The sequence below is a fragment of the Mauremys reevesii genome, linkage group 1 (assembly GCF_016161935.1).
Source record: "Mauremys reevesii isolate NIE-2019 linkage group 1, ASM1616193v1, whole genome shotgun sequence".
NCBI lineage: Eukaryota > Metazoa > Chordata > Testudines > Geoemydidae > Mauremys > Mauremys reevesii.
In genome coordinates, this window is record NC_052623.1 from 229,648,586 (window position 1) to 229,672,991 (window position 24,406).

Below are 24,406 nucleotides of genomic sequence, written 5' to 3' on the forward strand. Positions count from 1 at the left end.
TCTATTGTAGTGGTAGCATAGCTTAGATCTGGGAGTCTTGCTTTATACAGGCATTTGTTATGCAGCTATTGCATGACTGAGCACAATTACTTACATGACAAACTTTTCTGGACACTAAAAACTATCAGAGGGGAAACAATATGTTTTCCTCAACCTTAACAATTGTTAGGAAATTGATTAAATCATAAGTAAGTGTATGAATTAACCTCAGCCCGTGATCTCATTTACTTATCCATCCCTAGAGTCAGCTGATAGGTCGTCACCACATGATGATACTTCATTTTCTCAGTGACTGAGACCATCACCCCAACACAGTGGTTAAAGTAGATGAAGAGAGGCTGGGGAGATAACCAGGTTTAGAAGCCATCATCAGTGGTCTGGGTTTTATGAGATGATGCAGTGTTGCATCCTCTTGTGCTGCAGCAAGAGGAAGAGAATGGGAACCAGGGAATACGTGTATCTGAAGGCAGTTCAAGTCTCCAGGCAGGGCCATAGCCATCCAAGCAAAACCATGTGCATGGGTAGAGCAAGCATATTGCTGGTGCTTCCCATCCCAATTTCCTAGCAGGATAGAGAATGTGGCCAGGGTGGAGATGCACAAAACAGGTAAAGGTGGGGGTTCAGGGGGATCCTTCAATGGAACATTGTCAAATGCAGGGAACTGCATTAAAGACATGGCAAGACAGAGATTTTATGCAAAAATCGACAGAGCTGGTGTGTGCACTGAGGTGGGGTGGGGACTGTCTCCCTGGAGCGGAGAGGAAGGCAGCAGGAATTCTTTCTGTTCCCTTATCCAGTGGAGGAGAAAGGCAGAGAGCAGGCAGGACTGACCTTCCTTCAGAGGAGAGGAGGTATATAGGGTGTCACAGCCAGGATACCTCTTCTTCCCCCATTAGTTGCTGTTTCACACCCTGGCAGGAAAGGTTAGGAGCCCCAGAATTAATGCAACTTCAGCTTCTCCTGCCTGGGAAGTGTTCACCTCACTAGCCAGAGCAAAAGGGGAAATCGGGGAAAGCAGGGGGAGCTGTCCTCCCCCAACTCCTCTCACTATTACCCCTGCACCCAGACAGTTTCCCTGTCAGAGTTTTCATCTTGTCATGAGTAATCTGCATCCAAGCAATTCCTTTTTTTCAAACCAATTTACAGGGCTCCACTGTTTGTCATACTTAATGCTAGACGTTGTCTTGAAGTCAATGCAAGAGCTCTAGTTTTGCCTTTGGATCAGGCCCATAGAGCTGTTCATCTTCCAGAACATTTATTCAACAAATTAAATTGTGAGGCATCTCTGCAGAGACATGGTTTGAAACAGCAATTTGTGGGGGAAGAAAAGACAAGAACTCCAGATCTAGATGGGGGAGAGTAATGACATGAACCAAAGCTATTGTTTTCTTCCCCTACCAGCTGACTGCCTCAGATCCAAAGGGGCTGAGAGACGGGGGAGATTTGCATTCCTGAAGCTGAAGCTAGCAAACAAAGGAATCTGTTTCTTGATTGAAAAGATCAGAATTCTTCAGCAAGCCCTCACTTTTGCTGGACTTCTATTAATAGTACAACGTTTATTCATGGCAGTGAATAAATTAAATCAATGTTTGTCAAATGCTGTGGGCTCAGGAATTCACAGTATAGAGGAGTTCATTTCATTGGCCTGCGGAGCAAATGTCGTCTTGCAAAGCAGCAATATTTAAAGTGATTTATATAGAAGCAACTGTAAATTCTAATCCACTCTGTAAACTGTGCTCATTCTGCTTTAGAATCAAGGCCAGGGCTGGGTGATTGCTGTGGCCTTGTCTACAATGGAAGAATTTTTCAACAAATTCAAACTGATTTTGATAGACAAAGCTCCAGTGGCCCCAACCAGTTATAAGAACTGTTCCAGAGCCTCATCCACACTGCAGTTCCAACCAGTTTTAGAATGGGTTTGTATTTTGGTGCAGTCAAGCAAACCAAACCCAGCAGGTCTCACAGAGCCTTAGCACCATAAATAAGGCAGATTTCAATCAACTCAAAAACCAAGGTAAAAACTCTCCATAGACCTAAACTCAGGCTTAGGAAAAAGATGTTCACTGTCATTATCCATTACTATTAACTGCCGCTATGAATGACAATGAACAGTTATTGGACCAGAGAAAGAGTGAGGATTATTCTGGAGTCTAGTGGTCAGGGCACTCACCTAGGATATGGGAGACCCAAGCGTAAGTCCCTGCTCCAAGGTCTAATTATTTATAAAGAGTGGAACAGCTTCAGCAGGAGAGAGGAGACTCAATCAAGAATATCTCATCGTTCAGTGGTTAGGGCACTCTTCAGGGAAGTGGGAGGACCCCTGTTCAAATCCCCTCTCCACGTCAGACAGAGGCGGGAATTGAATCCAGCTCTGCTACATCCCAGGTGAGTTCCCTAATCACTGGGTTAATAATTGTAAGGCCTCCTTCCCAGTCCCCCCAAAAATATTTTGACCAAAACTATTGTATTTTGGAACATTTCTGTCAAATTCGTGAATTGTTCCAGGTGAATCAAAACTGCATTTTTTGGTGAATAAATAATTAATCTGAAAAATTTCAGCCAGCTCTAGATGAAAGTTAGCTCAGGTATGTCTCCACATACCACAATGACACTTCTGATTGCAGTGAAGACATACGAGATGGGGTAGGCAGGGTTTCACTTGCACCCATAGTTAACAACACATTTCCACAGCCTAGATTCTAGGGGCCTGGGGCTACAAGGTTGGGGTTGCTAGTACATTCCGATGAATTTTAGAATGTTTAATAGAAATATCATTATTCAGAGGCTCAAAAGGTTTAGGGGTCTGTGTAAATAGCCAGAAGCGCCTCTGAACATAAGTAATCTCCTCCTCCGTGTGACTGAGTAGTGAACAATCAAATATCCCCAGAGCAAGAACTTTCTACACTGTATTTCCTCTATCATTTTAGGCCCAACTTAAAAAGCATTGCTCTAGATTAGCCCCGAGCTTCCAACTACTCAGCCAAATTCTGATCACAGTTATTTCACTGTCAATCTAGAGCTATGCCAAAGTCAGCCGACTAACTCTGAATTCACACCAGCGTACACAAGATTAGCACTAAACGGGTTAAAATTTGATTTCACCATAACCACCACAATCTGTAATACTGAATGCACAGTAAGTGAATTCTTAAATAACTACTTTGTTCCTAAAGCAGTGAGGATTTGTACGTGTTTACTGCATGCCTAATGGAAACAGAGGGCATATTTATACCTGCAAAGCAGAGGCCATAAAGGATAGATGGAGCCCAAGGGAAAGACCCTTGGCTGAGTCACAGCATCTTTGCATCACTCCAGAAAAACAACGCTACCCCCATGACAACTAATTTGAGGATCCCCTGCCGTGGGGAATCCTTGGGGAACGTGGAGTCACCAGAGCAGCTACTAAGGCAGCACCTGTCGCAGCAGCTGTGGAAAAAAGAGGCATGACTGAGGCCTCCTTACACATTGGTGATCTCCAGGTTCCAGGATATCCCCACAAGTGCTCTTGGCACCTGGTGCAGTTTAGAACAGCCTTCAGGCAAACTCTGTTCAGCATTGGGCAACCAAGGATGCACATAGGCAGGATATAAGTGGCACCTTTGCACACAGCCCTCCTGAGCCTTGCCCAGTGCTTCTTTCGCCACAGCCCAGGAGTATTTTTATGCAGCCTTTAGAGAAGACTGCTAGGGTGGGCAATGGCAAGAGAAAAAGAGGATGTTCACTAACTGGGGATAAGTTGTATTACTGAGGGGATTTTTTTCCCCTCGGTGTCCAGATGTTGGTCAGAACAGTACTGTGATAATATGAAAATCTGGGGGTACCATGAGGTCAGTCTCCATTTGCCTCTGGCACTGCAATTAGCAGAATGGCCCTAAAAGTATTCTCCAGCAAATGTCACTAGTAAACCAGTTAACAGGGTGACCATGGCATGCCCAAGCAGCACATGCATTGCACTGATGACAGTTCTCTGATGACCGATTGGACTGACTTGCACTGCACCTGTATCAGACTCCCAAGTGCAACTAAGAGCCATAAAATGCAGCCCCGGCTGCCCTCATCCCCTAACTATTCAGTAAGGACAGAATTGATCAGCTGCAGGTTTTTAGTGGTAGGAAGCTCAAACAATAAAACATTTCTGTTCCTCTTCCAAAGAAGATCTGAGCAGCAGGGCCGCCCAGAGGATTCAGGGGGCCTGGGGTCTTCGGCGGCGGGGGGCTCCCGCTGCCAAATTGCCGCCAAAGACCCAGCACTTCGGCGGCGGGTCCAGCGGCAGAAGGACCTGCCACCGCCAAATTGCCCACAACGACCCAGAGCAGAAGAAGCTCTGGGGCCTAGGCCCCATGAGAGTTTTCTGGGGCCCCCGGAGCAAGTGAAGGACCCTGCTCCAGGGGCCCTGAAAAACTCTTGAGGGGCCCCTGCGTGGCCCGGGACAAATTGCCCCTCTTGCCCCCCCTCTGGGCGGCCCTGCTGAGCAGAAGTAAATTTTGTGGGACTGTGCATTTGCTATCAATCAAATGCACACCCGTTGAGATGGAAATTATGTAGAGACTTGTCACCTCTGAAAAGCTGTCACACTGTCACAAAGGTTTGCTGCCCCTGGGTATTAGTTAAATCAGTGAACAGGAGTTGCTGGATCAAAGGGACACATCATATTAAAAATACATTTTTTGTCAGTTCCAGGGCCCGACCCTGCAATGAGATCCATGCAGGAACATCACTGGTTCCACACAGACCTACCTGTATGCATCTCATCACAAGATCAGGACCAAACCTCTTTGCCTGCATTACAAATTACACTTCAGATCAGGCCTTCTGAAACATTTTCATAGTGCAGACCACATGGTACTACAGAGATTGTCTCATGGACACTTCCCCTCATGGTCATAAGCATGCAGCCTACCTTCCCTCCTATTGATAACGACATAACAGCCCTGTGGCCCTTGCCAATGTAGAACAGTAATATCCAAAAAAGTGCATCATCGTGTAATTTTAGCTTCTTTTAATGAAGTCTAGCAGCTAGGGAAAAGAGGAGAGCCGGCACCAATTAACCAGTCAACTTTCCTTGCACCACCCACAGCTGCTCTGTAGGCCATTAGAGACTCTTGAACTGCAGTTCATTGAAAACACTTCCTTTATGAATCAGAGTGCATGCTATTTACTTTTTGCATCTCCCACTGCTTTTAAAAAAACCCCAGCTAGGCTAGGAATTTGCATGTTTATTTGTAATTAGTTTTAGCCTATTTCACCTTCAGGGCGCTAGCACAGGGCTGCTGCAATGACTGAGTTGCTAGCAGTTCAGGGGGGGTGTTTCTTAAAAAGAAACTGCTCCCATTGGTATTTAAACAAACCACAGAAATATTTCTACTGGTTTTGTAAAAGCTTATTCTTACTAAAGTTAAGTCGATACATATATGGTCCCCCATCACCACCACAGTATCTGAGAGCTTCATTATCTTTAATGGACTTATCCTCATGACAACCCTGTGAAGTAGGAAAGTGCTATCATCCCCATTTTACAATGGGGAACTAAGCCACAGACAGTGTGTCTACACAGCAACCAAGCACCCGCGGCTGCCCCATGCCAGTCAACTCAGGCTCGCAGGGCTGGATCTGTGGGGCTGTTTCACTGCAGTGTAGACTTCGGGGCTTGGGCTGAAGCCCAGACTCTGGGACCCTCACACCGTCCTAGAGCCAGGGCTTCAGCCTGAGCCTGGAAGGCTACATAGCCATGAAACAGCCCCACAGCCCGAGCCCTGTGAGCCTCAGTTGGTTGGCACAGGGCAGCCGTGGGTGTCTAGTTGCTGTGTAGACATGTCCAGAGACATTAGATAACTTGCCCAAGATCACATAGGAAAAAATTGTGGGGGAGTAAGGAATTGAACCTAGCTGTCACAAACCCCAGAGTAAACCCTTAGCCACTGAACTATTCTTCTTCTTAGACCAGGTCTACACTACACACTTACTTCAGTATAGTTTAACTGACCTTAACCCCCTCCCCCCTATAGATAGCACTATGTCAGCAGGAAGCTTCTCCCACCAACAGAGCTACCGCATCTTGGGGAGGTGGAGTAACTAAGCATTTGTAGTATAGCCCTGCCCTTAGACAAAGGCCTGAGTGATTGTGTAGCTCCACCTACATAAAGACTGGTGCTGTAGTACTGGGCATATACTACTTGTGAAGCTTGAGTCAGGCTATTAGGGCCAATCATGTGTGAAGCTAAGCACCTGAAACCGCCCTGGAAGTTAATGGGAGATGAAGACACTCCAGACTTTGCAGGATCATGCTCTAACAAGTAGGTTCCCAGGAATAAAGCTATTACTGGCTTCAATAGGAGCAGGACTGGGCTCACAGTCTATTGGTATGGCACCAACCTTATCGGCAAATTCGGATGAAATATTGCAGGTGTTGCTTGGAGCAGGCACTCTTTTGCATCGCTTATCTTCACTGTGCAATGCCCAGGAATTAGCAAAATCATAGCTGCTTTCGACCAGGGTCCCTGTGAATCATGAAAAAGGGGAGGAGACAGATGTTTAGGGGCTTGAGTAACAAAGGACCAGCGCTGACTCTGTGAATTTGAGATGCTCATGAATTGTGTTTTAATCCATCTACAAAGTTAAAGCATTCCCCTTCCAAGTAACAGATTGTTTATGGAAAACTACCTAGAGCAATCAGGACTGAATCCAGCATGGAGTCCGTCTACAATCACCTCCCCAAACAAAGAACAGACAAGGCAGATGAGTGCTAATGGCTGTGGGAGGCAGTTCCCATCATTGCTCTATTCTACAGGAAGAGATTAATTATTTAACTACATTCTAGATGTTATTTGCTGGTCAGATAAATTCTGCTTGGAGCCTAAGTGCACTGGGGAGTTTTTTCTGTGTTTATTTTTTTAATACAAATAATAGAAATTAGAGATTGAAACAAAATAATTAAGTCACCATCCACCTTCCAACCAAGATAGAAGCGTTCTTGACAGCAGCTCAGTTTCCCCCCATTTCTGCAACCATTTTTTTAAACCTTTCACATCCCATAATTCTTTGGGCCATTGCCCTTTGAAGGATTAATGCATTTATTAGACCTCACTGCTGTGTTGTACAATCTGCAGTCAATTCCACCTATGTAAAAACATTGTTTTAATTCGGTAGAATTTGACACCCACTTTGTATTGGTGTGGTTGTGCTAGTCTGTGGGGATTTAGACCCTGTGGCTGCTTGCTACTGGAAAGAGGAAGCTTCAACCCCTCTCCTTCCACTCCCTTTTGTTGACGTGGGGGCTTATTTCAGACTGTTTGTCTCAGGTGTTCCTCAAATCAAGACACTGCATGCAATAATGGTATTGAGAGGTAAGCAGCTACCAGATGAGCCCTAACATCAGACTCTCTCTTGTCCTGACCTGGCTCATCATTAACTCCCAACAGTCAAGTGGATGATTATGTCTGTTTTGTCTTCTAAAATATTTGATATTGAGCCAGTCCCATTTTCTTGTTCAAAAATATCTTCTGAAAAAATGAAGGAGACTTTCAAAAGACCTCCCAACACTGACTAGCACCGACAGAGATGTGCGTGAAGTCATTACACCTCAATGTACTTCGTGGCCATTTAGGTACATTGGAGAATATAGATAATGGACCTTTACATGTTTCTGCAGATGGATATTTTGGAGAGGACTCACCAAACTATCCTCCCCTTTACACATCAATATCAATGAGCTAGATGATTCTCAGATACTTCACATACCTTATAGGAGTACAAAAAAATGAGTGACAGAGTTATCTCTGGTATGTACAGAATGCTTCACGCTGAGATAAGAATTGAATTCTAAGATTACCATGTTAACCACATAAAACTCATTGTCATTCTACTAAACCGTATTTAGAGGTAAAGGGAGCAGAGGAGAGGGGGCACTCTGGTGGTGGAGAAAATAAAATATAAAATTAAGGGGGAACAAGGAAGCCAAGGGAAAGCATGGAACTTCTTAAGCACATAGATAAGACGATTAACTGAACCTTTAGGGATAGCTAGTTTCCTACTCTGAACCCATCTATACAGCTGTAGAACACCAAATCTGCTTCTTTGTGCAGAGTTCCTTTCACTTTTTGGTAGCGTATCATTTAGTTCTTTTTTAAAAGGTATTTTGGTTTAGCTGAGTAGTTTTTCAGACATTTAATGAGGTGCTGAAAATCTGATTTCAATCAGTACTGAAGTTTCATCGATTCCTGGCACATTTTCTAATACTTAAAGGTTTCTCAAACCACTCTTCCCTGCTCTAATGCAGTCTCATCACCTTTGGCAGACACTTTGGAGAACAATGTTCAGTTAATAGCACATCAAAATCGCTCATCCACTGCCCTTTGTAGGATAGGGGTGGGATTTTCTAAAGCACTCAGTGTTGGTCTAACTCACCTCACATTGAAGAAAATGGTAAAACTCCCATTGACTTCAATGGGAGCAGAGTTAAACCAACACTGAAGTGCCATAAAAATTCCCACCCTGTGTGTTCATGAGTTGATAAAAGTATGGGAATTGGATGCCCTATTATTATGGTCCCTGTGTTGGAAAATAGGACCCATAGTCTTTTTCAAGGCTACTGACAATGCTGCTTATTAGACATGTCAAAAGATAGATCTCAAGGAGAGGGTCAGATCACACTTGCTTCCTGGCACCACTGAGAATCATTCCAAACATTCTGGGAGCCTTAGCGACTTCCACTTGGAACTTGTTCTCTGGCTCCATGAGTCAACTTTGAAATGTTTTATTACCTTAGAACTCTTGCTATCAATGTTCAGCTTATCGGTCAATGCATATATTGCTCTGACATTGCTGCCCTCATGTTTCTCTCTGCTATGGAAAAAAACATATTGCCATGTTGTATGCAAGAAAGGTTTTTCTAGTTCTAGTTGAATAACTCTGACTTTTAGAGGGCAGGCGCTCAATGCTGTCTGCGTATTAGGCCCCTTTAGAATGTTTGAAGGTGGGGACTCAAGATCACTCATCAGTTCGGAAAATTTCCGCAGGTTTCCCTTTCATTTCCCTTGCACCTCAACAGGCAGTAGGGTATTAATAAGGTACAGGACTAGGAGTCAGGAGAGCTCAGCTCTGTTTCTGGATCTGCTACAGACTTCCTGTGTGATCTTGGGTCGGTCACTTAACCTCTCCATGGCTCATCTGTAAAATGACTGGATGCCTCACAGGGATGTTGTTTATGGAGTCTTGCTTCACTAAAGTTTGGAATGAACTTTGAAATCCTTTGATAGGAGCCACTATACAGATGCAGAGTTGCATTATTATTCAAGTACATTTATGCTGCATCTGAACATCTGGGAAGACAATATTGATAACTTCTCAACACTACTCAGAGCATTAGATATCATTCACAGTTGCTATATCTCTCTACTTTACCTTACACTTACCAAGCAATGGCATGCTATAGCCCACATCTCAGGAGCTTAAGGGTTGCAGAGTGTTGCCTGCCAATTTGCAGACTCAGTATTGGAGCAGACTCAGAATACCAGGCCCTTGGCGAAAAAGTGGCCACATGTGTTGTTTTATTACGAGTGCATTCATTATCTGGGGAGAGATTCCCAGCTGCCTGTTTCCTATTGCTGTCCTGGCCAAAGAATCCATATCCATAGAAGGGCACCGGGGTTCATGTAAGATAAATATTTGTGTATAAAGTTATGCTCTTGAAAGTGAGGGGCTAATAGGCCTGGCTTGAATTAAGTAGAGTCAGCTTTTTCACAAAGCACTGCAAATGCGCCTTCATCCTGACCTACAGCATCCATCACCAAGTATCACTGCAGGATGGTCCCATAATTCCAGCTCTAGCCTAGGTCTGAGGAGATGCAGGATCAAATTGCCTGTTCTACCTCATAGTTTCTGCATGATCTTGTGTAAATCATTTAGTTTCCCCAGTCTCCCATCTGTAAAATGGGGACTGTGCTTCCCTATCTCACAATGCTGTCATAAGGATACAAATTCATCAGTCACTGTGAGGTGTACAGATGCTTTGGCTACCAGGAAGTACCTCAATAGATAGCTGAGCACCGGGAAACAGGGTTGCAGCTATACACTAATGACCTGAGCAAAGACTGCCTGTCAGTTAAAGCTGCAGGGTCTTAGAAAGTGGCCAGGATGAGATGAACATATTACATTTCATTTACAAACCATGACAGAACTTGAAAACATCTCTATAGCAGGAACTGGCTCACTGTAAGTATCAGTGCACCACTGCTCCTTACTGAGTGGAATCAGAACTGTGTACCTGTGCATGATGGACCCTCTACTGCTACCAACTGTTGGAGTTGCTCCTATAGCTTCAGTAGCAAGGGCCTGTGACTTTGGAGCAGGAGGAGCATGATTGTATCCCTGATGTTGCCACAGTAACAAGCCTTGGAGATGGGGGGAAGTGGTAGGCATGGTATATCTTGACTTTAGTGAGGCTTTTCATACTGTCTCACATGATCTTCTTATTAAAAAAAAAAAACAACTAGGGAAATACAATCTAGATGAACCTCCTATAAGGTGGGTGCATAACTAGTTGGAAAACCATTCCCAGAAAGTAGTTATTGGTGGTTAACAGTCAAGCTGGAAGAGAATATCGAGTGGAGTCCCATGGGGATCAGTTCTGGGTCCGGTTCTGTTCAATATTTTCATCAATGATTTAGATTGATGAATCTAAGTGTCTATAAGACAGTGCACTTATAAAGTTTGCGGACGATACCAAGCTGGGAGGGGTTGCAAGTGCTCTGGAGGATTGGATTAAAATTCAAAATGATTTGGACAAACTGGAGAAATTGCCTGAAGTAAATAGGATGAAATTCAATAAGGACAAACCCAAAGTACTCCACTTAGGAAGGGACAATCAGTTACACACATACAAAATGGAAATGACTGCCTAGGAAGGAGTACTGCAGAAAGAGATCTGGGGGTCATAATGGATCATAAGCTAAATATGAATCAACAGTGTAACACTGTTGCAAAAAAAGCAAACATCATTCTGGGATGTTAGCAGGAGTGTTGTTAGCAAGACACAAGAAATAATTCTCCCACTTTACTCCATGCTGATAAGGCCTCAACTAGAATATTGTGTCTATTCTGGGCACCACATTTCAGGAAAAATGTAGACAAATTGGAGAAAGTCCAGAGAGGAGCAACAAAAATGATTAAAGGGCTACAAAACATGATCTATCAGGAAAGATTGAAAAAAAATGGGTTTGTTTAGTCTGGAAAAGAGAAGACTGAGATGGGACATGATAACAGTTTTCAAGTTACAAGGAGGAGGGAGAAAAATTGTTCTTGTTAACCTCCAAGGAGAGGACAAGAAGTAATGGGCTTCAATTGCAGGAAGGGATGTTTAGGTTAGACCAGTGATCGGCAACCTTTGGCATGCGGCCTGTCAGGGAAATCTGCTGGCGGGCCATGATGGTTTGTTTACCTGCAGCGTCCGCAGGTTCGGCTGATCGCAGCTCCCACTGGTCGCGGTTCACCGTTCCAGGCCAATGGGGGCTGTGGGAAGCAGCGGCCAGCATATCCCTCGGCCCGCACCACTTCCCGCAGCCTCCATTGGCCTGGAACGGCGAACTGTGGCCCGTGGGAGCTGCGATCAGCCGAACCTGCAGACACTGCAGGTAAACAAACCGTCCCAGCCCACCAACAGATTTCCCTGACAGACCATGTGCCAAAGGTTGCCAACCCTTTGGTTAGACATTAGAAAAAAACTTCCCAACTGTCAGGGTAGTTAAGCACTGGAACAAATTGCCTAGGGACAGTGTGGAATCTCCATCATTGGAGGTTTTTAAGAGCAGGTTAGACAAACACCTGTCAGGGATGGTCTAGACCTAGATGGTCTTGAGTGCAGGGGACTGGACTAGAACAGTGGCTCTCAACCTTTCCATGCTACTGCACGGCTTTCAGGAGACTGACTTGTCTTTGTTTCACCTCACTTAAAAAAACTAGGCAAATATCTAGATTAGTTGATGTGCCCAGGGAAGACCTCTGTGTACCCCCAGGGGTGCGCATGCCCCTGGCTTAGAACCACTGGACTAGAAGACCTCTCGAGGTCCATTCCAGTACTATATGTCTATAATTCTATGAAATGTCAAGCCGCCATGACGTGCAGCATAGTGACATCCTGGGAAGTCATGGGTTTGCCACACTACTTACTCCTTAAAGTTCATTCCAGAGTGAGAGTCATAGATTTGAAGGTCACAAGAAACCAGTATGATTATTTTGCCTGACTCTAAGCTTCCGTACAGAACCAAAGGAAGGAGTCACAGTACAGACAAACAAGGGAAATGATCAAATAAACATGAATACACATAGTTTACTAAATTTAAAATTCCCTTTCCCTCCACTCACGCCTTCCTCCTTCCTCATTTGCCATCTCTGGCCTGATATGCAATGATAAAAACACACTGAGTCCTCCCAGGAGGGGCCAATGGATGAATAGATGGTGGCATTTGATACTAGAAGACTCGTGTTATCATAAGTTAGTCATGTAAAAGCAAAACCAGCCCTGTTTCTGAGCTAAAGCAGCCAATTTTTTTAAAGTACAGATGGTTTTCATATCTAAAATGGGGGGAGGAATAATTTTCAATATAAAAAAAAAAACCCTTTTGTTAAAATTGTGACATAAGCAACAGTTGGTCTGATGTAAAATGGTACCAAAAGCTACAAACTCTTGTGCTCAGTTCTGCAAACCCAAGTTGGGAATATTGTAGCATTATGACCCTATTCTCCAGTGGTACAAGGCTGTCCTAAAGATGGATCACCAAGTCTAAGAAAGATCTTCCTGTATAGAGGGGCACTGCAGTCATCTAAAATCACTACAGCAGCTTCTATGCCACATGGGTCATGGTCTTTGGGGGTTGGAAAGGGATAATGACTGAGGGCATCCCTCCAGTGCCCTACCGATCTCCAGCTGTTATAATGGGCCCCTAGGGTCATCAACAGCCAACATAAATTAGAGCAGTCTTGAGGCTGCTCTAATTTACAGTGAGGTCCAGCTCAGTGACTGGACAGGCCAGGACTGCAGGGTTGCAAATGGCACCTTTGCACACCCCTCTCAGCTATTCTGGGTGCTCTTTGGCTGCGCTATAAGAATTGGTTCTAGTATTAGTTGTCTGTCTCTCTTTCTCTGGGTCTGACCCTGAGAGCTGCTATTTTATCTGAAGTCAAAGTACAGTGTCTTTCCGGACCTGACAGTCTTCTCACACCTTATGCAATGTCCTTTTCTGTGTGTTTTTTTGTTAATTATTATTTTAGTTCATAAACTCAAGTGATCTTGCTTCAGTTATCAACAAAAATCGAAACCATAATTATTCCTAGAGATTACAATCATTGGGTCCCAGTCCAACAGTCAAAACACGGACAAAAGGTTAACAGGAAATAACAGAGCCGATAAGAATTCTGACTGCAGGATCAAGCCATAGAAAGAGACCATTCTGATCTCTGTGTCACTCTCTTACTGAAATCTGAGTTGGGATGATTCTTACACACTTCTCATTTGACTAAGAGACAGCAAGTAAATCTATGATGGACAGGAGTAGACAGATGGTATTTCTTATTTTAATAGGGTTCATTCTGATGCTTTCTGGATCAGCTTATATGAAAGATCTCTTGGTTCATGTTAAAAAGCCAGGTAGAGCTGCTAACTTATACCTATATACTGCAAGCTGATCTGCACAGGAGGCCTCTTGTGGCCACACCAAACAGCTTGAAGAATTAGAGCCTGCATGGTGTAACAGGGACACGGCAAGGGAGACGCCAACAGCGGGCTATCGAAGGGTACACCCACCACCCTTTGTATTCTTCTCTCTTCTTTTTATTTTTAACACATTTTTAAAGTCTCCCTGACATTCACTCTACCACTCTGGGTCAGCATTTCTGGAAGTCTGGTTGTTTTCAGGAAGATCCATTTTCAGGCACACTGAGTCTACAGACCATGGAATGAGTTCAAGCAACAGTGGTAGATCTTTGACATTTTAGGATTACTAATTCATGGGTTTTGTCCCATTACTCTAAACCAAAGCAGATGCCAACGCCGCTGCCTGTCCTGAAATGGAATCCACTGACCGTGCTCTTACTTCTTCCGCCTCCGTCTGTTGTCCCTAGAAAAGTGCCTGAATCAAACTCCAGATTGTAACACCCCCAAACTTTAGGGTGCCAGAGGCCCAGATTGGAATTTTGTGAGCTGAGTTTTTCACTCATTGTTTCCATTGAATAAGACAGGGTCAGACATTTTAGCACACACTATACTATACCCACTTAGGGTTTTCATTCACTGAAACTGTGCCCCCTGTTTCCAGGCCATTCTTATGGTATCTTTACTAGAAAAGTACCAAGTTCTTCTCTGTTATTTGGTTCAGCTCTCTCTCCACTTTATAAAGGACTTAATTCAATGGAAACACCTTCTGCCTCCATAGAGTGAATGGCTTAGAGTGAAGATGAAAAAGGCCCTCTGAAGCAAGAGAAATCAAGGACTGCCTTTTAGAGTCAAACCAGGGCCATCCGTACACTTGTAGGCTGAGCTAGAAGGGGATAATTTGCATAAATATATACAGGATGGAGAGGAGCCAAAGCAGTATCATTCCTGCTCACTGAACACTCAGATGCCCTTCCACATAACCTCTGTATCACAAATGGGCCTCTACAGAGAGATGCTGTCAGCATTAATCCCAGGGGTTCCCACTCCACACTTACAAACCTTCATGGATGAGACAGAAGACCAGGCCTTGGTTTGGAGCAGGAGCCTCAGGCAACATGTCTCCTGACGGAAACATGCTGCCTAGGTTAGAGAGGCCCAAAGGATCACTGAAGGGCCATTCTTTTATGCAGATGTCCCCTCAAGTCACACATTCTGTCACTTCTATGGTTATTTAAACCCCAGTTGCCTCATATGTGGGAAACAGAGTTGACTGTAGTAGCGTTTTCTCATGTAAATCCACCCTTTCTGCTAGTTTTTCCATGAAAGTCTGTGATATAGACTTTAGTTCCATCATTACCACTTCTAGAGTAAAAGTTTGTGAAAACAGCATCCCTAGAGTCCTCTGTTTTACTCAGGGATAAAAGATGAAGCTAATTCATTTTTAGGAAAGAGGAAGATTGAAGGATTTAATCACATAACTTACTGGCACATCAGAATGCGATACTGTAGCCAAAGTTTGTGAAGAAAACTCATGGCTAAATCACTGAGATTCAGGTGTTGTGGAATCAGCCCTCAAGAAAAATGCCACTGGAGTGTATGTCAAAATCTAAGGTAAATATTTTGAGCCTTACCTTCCTGCGTTCTGAAGTCATCTTCGGCAAAGTAATTAAAGTTACCACAAAGGCCACAGGTTTTATTATAGTGCTTGTCTGTAAACAGTATTTGAATATTCACATCAAGGTCAATCTTCACCACAAAGCCATGCTCATCACTGGATAACTTATAATAACCTGCCTCGGTCTCTACAAATATCCCATGGGAGGCAAATGGCATGGAAACCCTGTTAAGAAAAATAAAGGTTGCTCAGGATGTAATGCACAAAATAACATGGATGCTACACTTTGTAGCTGACATTCACTGTTGCACTGTCTACCTTTTGTCCCCCTGAGTCACAGTTCCATCTAAAGCCAAGTGAATGTTAAAATATTCTCCCAGATACACAGAGAAGCCGTTTCGTCTTCCATTCTGGTAGTCACCTGAAAAGACACAAGAGATTATTCTTTCTTTTCATGAAATTGAGCTTCTTCAGCTTGATTGCTGTTCTTTTCAAATGCACTCAGACTTAGAGAAAATTGCCTTTATTTATACAAATGTAGGCCCCAATCTGCAAAGACCATTATTATTATTGTTCATTATTTGTAGGATAGTAGTGCTGGGATGCCCTGTCTGAGATCAGGGTTCCATTGGGCCAGGCACAATATAAACACAGGGTAAGAGACAGTCCCAAACCCAAGCTCAAAATGGCTAAATAAGAGCTCCTAATCTTCCCCCCAAGCCCTCTCCTCTACCACATTTCCTAAGCCCTGTGAACAACATCACCAGCCTGCCTGTCATTCAGCACCATAGCCTCTGTGCCATCTTCAATTCAGACCTCTCTCTAGGTCCTCACATTCAGGCCATGTCTAAATCACGCAGATTCTCTCTGTATAACATCTCTAAAATACAGCCTTTCCTATCCATCCACATAGCTTAGACTTTCAGCCAAGCTCTCATCATCTTGTGTCTTGATGACTTCTACATCCTGTTCTCGGGCCTTGACAAATGTAATCTTGCCCCACACATACCCATTCAGAATGCTGCTACAACAATCATTTTCCTAGTTCAGTGTTTGCAACCTGTGGTCCGTGGACCCGGGGGCATGCCCCACCATTCAAAATTTTTTAGGCATCCGCAAATGGAAAAAGGTTGAAAACCAAAGTCCTAGGCTGTCACTTTGACCATAGTCAACCCACTCCTGGAATCCCTCCACTGGCTTCCCCATCTCTTTTATATCAAGCATAAAGCTGCATGTCTTCATTTTCTAGACACTTAAAGGTCAATCTACACCCTACGTCTTATCTCTCATTCACTAGTCAAGCTGCTGATGTTTGTCTCCACTTGACTCATGATTCCAGGCTCCATCGCCCACTTGTTAAATTCTCAAACACACATCTTTGTGCTTTCTCCCATGCTGCCTCTCATGCTTGGGGTGCGTTCCCTAGAAACATCCGCCAAGCTAACTTCTCAGCCGCCTTCAAATCCCTCCTGAAAATTTTCCTTTGCCATGATGCCCGCAATAAACTTGACATCTGCTAGGTTGCTGGTGTTCGGTGATCATTGCCTATCATATTGATCAACACTATCTCACTGTTTCTTATATCGGTCTGTATCCATCTGTTGTCTCTTTTCCTATACTTAGATTGAAAACTCATTGTGGCAGGGGCCATTTTGTTATTCTGGGTTTATACAGCACCTAGCACAATGGTGTTCTGGTCCATGATTGGGGATCCTAAGTGCTACAGTAATACAAACAATAAAGAATTTACACTTCCTGAAGATGAGACAAAGCATTACTCAGCAGGTGAATAAGGGTACATCTGCACTGCAAAAAAAAAAAGCAAATGCGGTAGTGAGTCTCAGAGCCCAGGTTAACTGACTCAGGCTTGCACTACAAGGCTAAAAATAGCAGTGTAGATGTTCAGGCTCAGGCTGGAGCCTGGGCTCTGAGATCTGGTCAGGGGGCAAGGAAGATTTCAGAGCCAGGCTACACTGCTAATTTTATCCATGAAGTGCAAGCCTGAGTCAACTGACACGGCCTTTAAGACTCACTGCCATGGGGGGGGATGGGGGGGTGTTGTTTGGTTGGTTTTGGGCGGGGCGGGTTGCAGTGTAGTCATACCCTTAGGGCCCTGTGAGTTGGGGGGGTCCCGGAGCCCGGAAGTCTACACTGCAATGAAACAGCCCCGCACGGGCCACTCACAGGTTTTTAATTGCAGTGAAATGTAGACATATCCTAAGACTACTCTCAGTGTGTAAAGTTAAAGACGTGTAAATTTGTACAGGATTGAGGCTGTACTGACAAGTGCTGTCTGAAACCTGCATGTGCAGCTAACTGAATTTTTAACTAATTTTGCTTCAACTCTTTTCATATCTTTTTTTGTGGTCACTTTCTGCATTTGACAACATAGGCAAGAATATTCATCGGAAAAGTTAATTTAAAGTGAATAACACAGAATATTTGCACAAAAGAAATTCTGAATTTCTAGTCATGACTACTAGCAGTAGATACTAATTTTGAAGAGTTGTTCAGCAATTATTGAACAGAACCTTACCATGTGACTTATGTGCCTAATCAAAACAAGTGTCATTTCAAATGCACACAACATACTGTTTGCAAACAAGCTTTGTGACAGGAATTAAAAGTTATTTGGGTAATAATTTCAACGAATTTAAAAATTTAATAAAATCACAATCTGTTCTCAGAAAATTCACCAACAGAGAGAAGAGAAAAAATTCACTGACTAAATTATTTGTTATGAATTATTTGTCCAGCTTTAGCAATGAGTAACCACAGCATATACTCAATATGCATCTAATTCAACCCTGATAATTCAACACAACAGTCCTGGACACTGATCAACTACACAGGTATATAGGATCAAAGGAATTACTACACAGGATTGGTGCCATGGTCTTTCTACTGAAGTATTCTGGATCTGACAGTGGCTAGCACCAGATGCCACAGAGGGAGTTTCAAGAACCCCACAATAGGAAGATGTGAGATAATCTGGCCCTCATGAAAATCTCCTCCTAATCCCTAATAGTTAGTTTGGTTTAAACCCTGAAGCACAAGGTATTTAATGTTGCCAAAACTTTGTTTGCCTTGACTATTGTAACTCTTAATATTCTTTTTATCCACATAAACATCCATTCCTTCTTTGAATTTTAATGAGTTCTTGGCTTCAACGTAATACTGTGGCAGTGAGTTCCACAGTCTAATTACATGTTGAGTGAAAAGGTGTTTTCCTTCATCCATTTTTAATTTCCCATCTTTTCAGTTCATTGTCTCTCCCCTTGTTCTTTTGTTATGAGACAGGGAGAACACGAGCTCCCGCTTACCTTCTCTAGACCATTTGCTATTTTATATGCTTTCATCTTGTCCCCTCTTATTCACCTCCATTCTAAGGTAACAATTCCAGTCTTTTCAATCTCTCTTCATATGAGAGTTACAGCCTTCAAACCAGGGGCAGCTCTGTTTTTTTCCACCCAAAGCATGGCAGTCAGGCGGCCTTCAGCGACATGCCTGCGGGTGGTCCACTGGGCACGCAGATTCAGTGGCATTTCTGTGGGTGATCTGCTGGTTCCACGCCATTGGCGTACTCGCTGCCTAATTGCTGCCGAGGCCATGGGACCGGCAGACCTCTCGCAGGTATGCCTCCGAAGGCTGCCTGACTGCCACCCTCACGACGACCAGCACACCGCCCCCTGCGGCTTCCCGCCCTAGGCATGCACTTGCTGCACTGGTGCCTGGAATCGCCCCTGCTTCAAACACATCTTGTATGCCTAGAAAGCTCTGTTGAAAGGAAACTCCAGTGGGAGCTTTGTTGATTTTTCATAGGAATAGTTTAATTTTAGAATTTCCCCACTCTCTGCTTCCATTTCCTGACTGTAGGCAAGGGCTGGGGTCACTGATGATGCAGATTGGTGTTGAACATCACTAATTGATTGGTCAGATTGTGGTTAGCTTTGCACGGGAGCAGAAAGAGCAAGTGGGGGAAGACAGAACAAGAATTCCCCCATGCTTCCACCACATCTCCTTTGCCCCTGCGTAGGAATTAGTCACTTATCAAAGTACTTGTGACACCTGAGCACAAGTCTAGTGCTGGGATTAAACCTGTAAAGTGCTAATTATTCTAGCCTGTCAACAAAAGTCTTAAACACATGCTTTCAGTTCAATAAGAATCAATGAAACCATTCACATGCTTAAAGCATGGGCTTAAGTGTTTGGCTGGATCTGGCGCTAGAGTTCTTAGTGCCTTTCAAGATGGAGCCCCAAACAGAATAGGAGGAGCAAAGGTAGGACCATAGCCATGCCCAGGGCCAGCTCCAGACCCCAGCGCGCCAAGCGCGCGCTTGTGGCAGCATTTTGCCAGCAGGGCGGCAGGCGGCTCCAGCGGACCTTCTGCAGTCATGCCTGCGGGAGGTCCACCAGAGCCGCGGGACCAGCGCACCCTCTGCAGGCACGTCTGCAAGAGGTCCCCCGGAGCCGCATCCCCTGCGGCATGCAGCCGTGCTTGGGGCGGCCAAATTCCTAGAGCCGCCCCTGGCCATGCCCCCTCTCACTGCCCGACAGAATGGGATTGGCATGGGGGAGGAATTTACACTGTATCTTTTCAAATAGTGACATCAGGTCTGCTGCACATGTACTTGCCCAAAGGCATGATCACCGAAGTCATGTTCATCTGTACACCCCACAGCAGACAGTGGCTGAAGCTCTAACTTTCCCCATTGCCCCCCCCCCCCACATTCCCTGCCTCCTATGCAGAATCATTTTTTTGCACAGCAAATAAGATTGTTCCCAGTAACAAAATTGTCCAAGGATACATCTACACCACAAGTGAAGGTGTGATTCTAGCACAGGTATGCATAGCCGCGCTAACTGCAATCTAGCTAGCAGAGGTAACAAGAGCAATATAGACATGGTGGTGCAGACTTCAGAATGGACTATCAACCTGAGTATGTACCTGGGGGCCCCGTTGGGCTAGTACTGGGGCAGCCAGCCAGTGCTGAAGCTCATGCCACCACATCTTCACTACTACTGTTATCAGTGCTAGCTAGAGTAAAGCTATGCCCATCCATGCTACAAACACACCTCCATTTGCTGTGTAGCTACACCCAAAGTTATTTAATACCAGTTGCATTCCAACTCATTATTACATTTCTCCCAACATTAATTCAGAGCTAATATTCTAAATGCACATCTTGTTAATGTCTTTTGCAACCGGAGTCATTCATTTCAGATATATGCCCTTTGAGATTTAAAACAAAAGGATGAGTCTATGTTAAATATCACTCGGGTACTAAAACCACATACTGAGGTTGCACTAGATAATAGTTGCATGCAGTACTCGATAGCAGCATGTTTCTTTTAAAAACGTAGTCATGAAATCTCAGCTCACAATCTTTAAATGGTTAATTGATGGTTATCGCACAAACCAATCCATCCAAATCTCCTTTAAATATATTTCACTAGGGTTTATCTGCACTCAAGAATTCTATTAATTTTACTAAATTGGAGCAGAAACCAATGCAGTTTAAGTGGTGCAAATCCCTTACTTTGGATTAAGAGAGCCCTATATCAATTTTCATTTGGCACAAAGCTTACTTAAACTGAACTGAAATAGGACACTAATCATCCAAAATAAGAATGTTTGCACAAGGGTTTTGCACCCAGTTTCACAAATCACTTTCAGTGCTCAAACTATGTGTACTCCAGCCCTGAGAGTAAGACTTACATCTACACGGCTACTCCTCTGAAACCTATCACCATGCAAGGCACTGAATTTAGCCGTATAAAGTGGAAATCCATCAACTTTGTGAAAAAACTCATGCAGATACAGACAGACATCATCTTCCTTTCCAAATGCAAACAGATGGACATAATACCAAAAGGACTGAAGGTAAAAAATCCATTGCAATCAATATGCCACACAGACTATGGTGACAGATTGTTCCACACACTCTTAAAGAAACTGCGGAACCACCTGATCAACATCCTATACAGCAAGCAGGAAAAGATCAAGAATGAGCTCTCAAAACTGGAGACTATCATACAAAACCAACCTTCCACACAAACTTCCTCGTGGCTGGACTTTACAAAAACTAGACAAGCCATTTACAATACACACTTTGCTTCTCTACAGAGGAAAAAAGACACTAAACTAGCTAAACTCTTACAAGCCACAAGGGGCCACAACAGTGGTCCCCTTAATTCACCCAACAATATTGCTAATCTATCCAGCTATACTCTTAGCCTGGCAAAAGCGTCTGTCCTAGCTCGGGGCCTCTCCTTCTGCCCCACCTCCCACAAACATGATACAGTTCTGCGGTGACCTGGAATCCTACTCTCGCTGTCTTCGACTCAAGGAATATTTCCACCACACCACTGAACAGCACACTAACCCACAGACATAGGCACCGACTCCATGGGTGCTCTGGGGCTGGAGCACCCACAGGGAAAAATTAGTGGGTGCTCTGCACCCACCGGCAGCCAAGCTCCTCTCACCCCCGCTCCACCTCACCTCCTCCCTCCCCGAGCATGCTGCATCCCCGCTCCTCCTCTAACTCCCAGTGCTTCCTGCTGCCAAAAATCTGTTTGGCGGGGCTTAGGGCTTTCCAGGAGGGCGGGGGGAGGAGCAGGGATGTGGCACGCTCAGGGAAGGAAGCGGAGAAGAGGTGGGGCAGGGACTTTGGGGAAGCGGGTGGAATGGGGGCAGGGCGAGGGCGGTGCAGGAGTGAGTCCGGGGTGGCGTCGAGCACCGACCAGGAACAGTGGAAGTCGGAACCTATGCCCCCAGAAACCTTCCTACCAATGCTACAAGATGAAGGATTCTGCATGGACTCCTCCTGACGGTCAAAACAACAGACTGGACTTTTATATAAAGTGCTTCTGCTGACGTGCACAAGCTGAAACTGTGGAAAAGCAACATCACTTGCCCTGTAAATTCAGTCCTGCAGAACACAATGCTATCCACAGCCTCAGAAACAACTCTGACATTATAATCAAAAAGGTTGACAAAGGAGGTGCTGTCGTTACCATGAATAGGTTGGAGTATGAACGAAAGGCTGCCAGGCAACTCTCTGACACCACATTCTATAGGCCATGACCCTCTGATCCAATTGAGGGGTACCAAAAGAAACTGCACCATCTGCTCAAGAAAATCCCTGAAGAAGCACAGGAACAAATCTACAGATAGCTCAGTGGTTTGAGCACTGGCCTACTAAAGCCAGGGTTGTGAGTTCAACCCTTGAGGGGGCCATTTAGGGAACTGGGGTAAAAATCTGTCTGGGGATTGGTCCTGCTTTGAGCAGGGGGGTGGACTAGATGACCTCCTGAGGTCCCTTCCAACCCTGATATTCTATGATTCCAGAGCCCCGGGTATTCTATCTGCTACCCAAGATCCATAAACCTGGGAATCCTGGATGCCTCATCACCTCAGGCATTGACACCCTGACAGCAGGATTGTCTGGTTATGTGGACTCTCTCTTCAGGCCCTACGCTACCAGCACTCCCAGCTATCTTTGAGACACCACTGACTTCCTGAGGAAACTACAATCCATTGATGATCTTCCAGAAAACACCATCCTAGCCACTATAGATGTAGAAGCCCTCTACACCAACATTCCACACAAAGATGGACTACAAGCCTTCAGGAACAGTTTCCCCAATAATGTCACAGCAAACCTGGTGGCTGACCTTTGTGACTTTGTCCTCACCCACAACTATTTCAGATTTCGGGATGATTTATACCTTCAAGTCAACAGCACTGCTATGGGTACCCGCATGGCCCCACAGTATGCCAACATTTTTATGGCTGACTTAGAACAACGCTTCCTCAGCTTTCGTCCCCTGGCGCCCCTACTCTACTTGTGCTACATTGATGACATCATCATCATCTGGACTTACAGGAAGGAGGCCCTTGAGGAATTCCACCTGGATTTCAACAATTTCCACCCCACCATCAACCTCAGCCTGGACCAGTCCGCGCAAGAGATCCACTTCCTGGACACTACCATACAAATAAGCGATGGCCACATAATCACCACCCTATACTGGAAACCTACTGACCACTGTACTTACCTACATGCCTCCAGCTTTCATCCAGACCACATCACACCATCCATTGTCTACTGCCAAGCCCTAACTACAACCACATTTGCTCCAATCCCTCAGACAGAGACAAACACCTACAGGATCTCTGACAGGCATTCTTAAAACTACAATACCCACCTGGAGAACTGAAGAAACAGATTGACAGAGCCAGAAGGGTACCCAGAAGTCACCTACTACAGGACAGGCCCAACAAAGAAAGTAACAGAATGCCACTAGCTGTCACCTACAGCCCCCAACTAAAACCTCTCCAGCGCATCATCAAGGATCTACAACCTAGCCTGAATATCAGGGTTGGAAGGGACCTCGGGAGATCATCTAGTCCAACCCCCTGCTCAAAGCAGGACCAATCCCCAGACAGATTTTTTGCCCCCGATCTCTAACTGGCCCCCTCAAGGATTGAATTCACAACCTTGGTTTTAGCAGGCCAGTCCCTCACTCTCACAAACCTTGGGAGACAGGCCAGTCCTTGCTTACAAACAGCCCACCAACCTGGATCAAATACTCACCAGCAACTACACACCGCACGACTGAAACACTAACCCAGGAACCAACTCCTGCAACAAACCCTGTTGCCAACTCTGTCCGTATATCTATTCAAGGGACACCATCATAGGACCCAACCACATCAGTCACACCATCAGGGGCTCATTCACGTGCACATCTACCAATGTGATATATGCCATCATGTGCCAACAATACCCCTCTGCCATGTACAATGGCCAAACCGGACAGTCTCTATGCAAAGGAATAAATGGACACAAATCAGACATCAAGAATTGTAACATTCAAAAACCAGTAGGAAACACTTCAATCTCCCTGGACACTCAATAACAGACTTTAAAGTGGCCATTCTTCAACAAAAAAAAATCAAAAACAGACTTCAATGAGAAACTGCAGAACTGGAATTAATTTGCAATCTTGACACCACCAAATTAGGCCTGAATAAAGACTGGGAGTGGCTGGGTTACTACAAAAAATAATGTTCCCTCTGTTGATACTCACACTTTCTTGTCAACTGCTGGGAATGAGCTACATCCACCCTAATTGAA

General features: G+C 44.6%; 1 protein-coding gene across 2 annotated transcripts in view; it reads right to left on the minus strand.

The window, feature by feature from the left end:
- Nucleotides 1-24,406, minus strand: part of VWF (von Willebrand factor) — a 232,140-nt gene that overhangs the window by 202,028 nt on the left and 5,706 nt on the right. For both annotated transcript variants that reach the window (XM_039539548.1, XM_039539538.1), the window contains 3 exons: nucleotides 15,579-15,681; nucleotides 15,277-15,485; nucleotides 6,373-6,497 (listed from right to left, as the gene is read on the minus strand). In XM_039539548.1, the coding sequence (XP_039395482.1) occupies nucleotides 6,373-6,497; nucleotides 15,277-15,485; nucleotides 15,579-15,681 (437 nt within the window). The remainder of the gene's footprint in view (nucleotides 1-6,372; nucleotides 6,498-15,276; nucleotides 15,486-15,578; nucleotides 15,682-24,406) is intronic.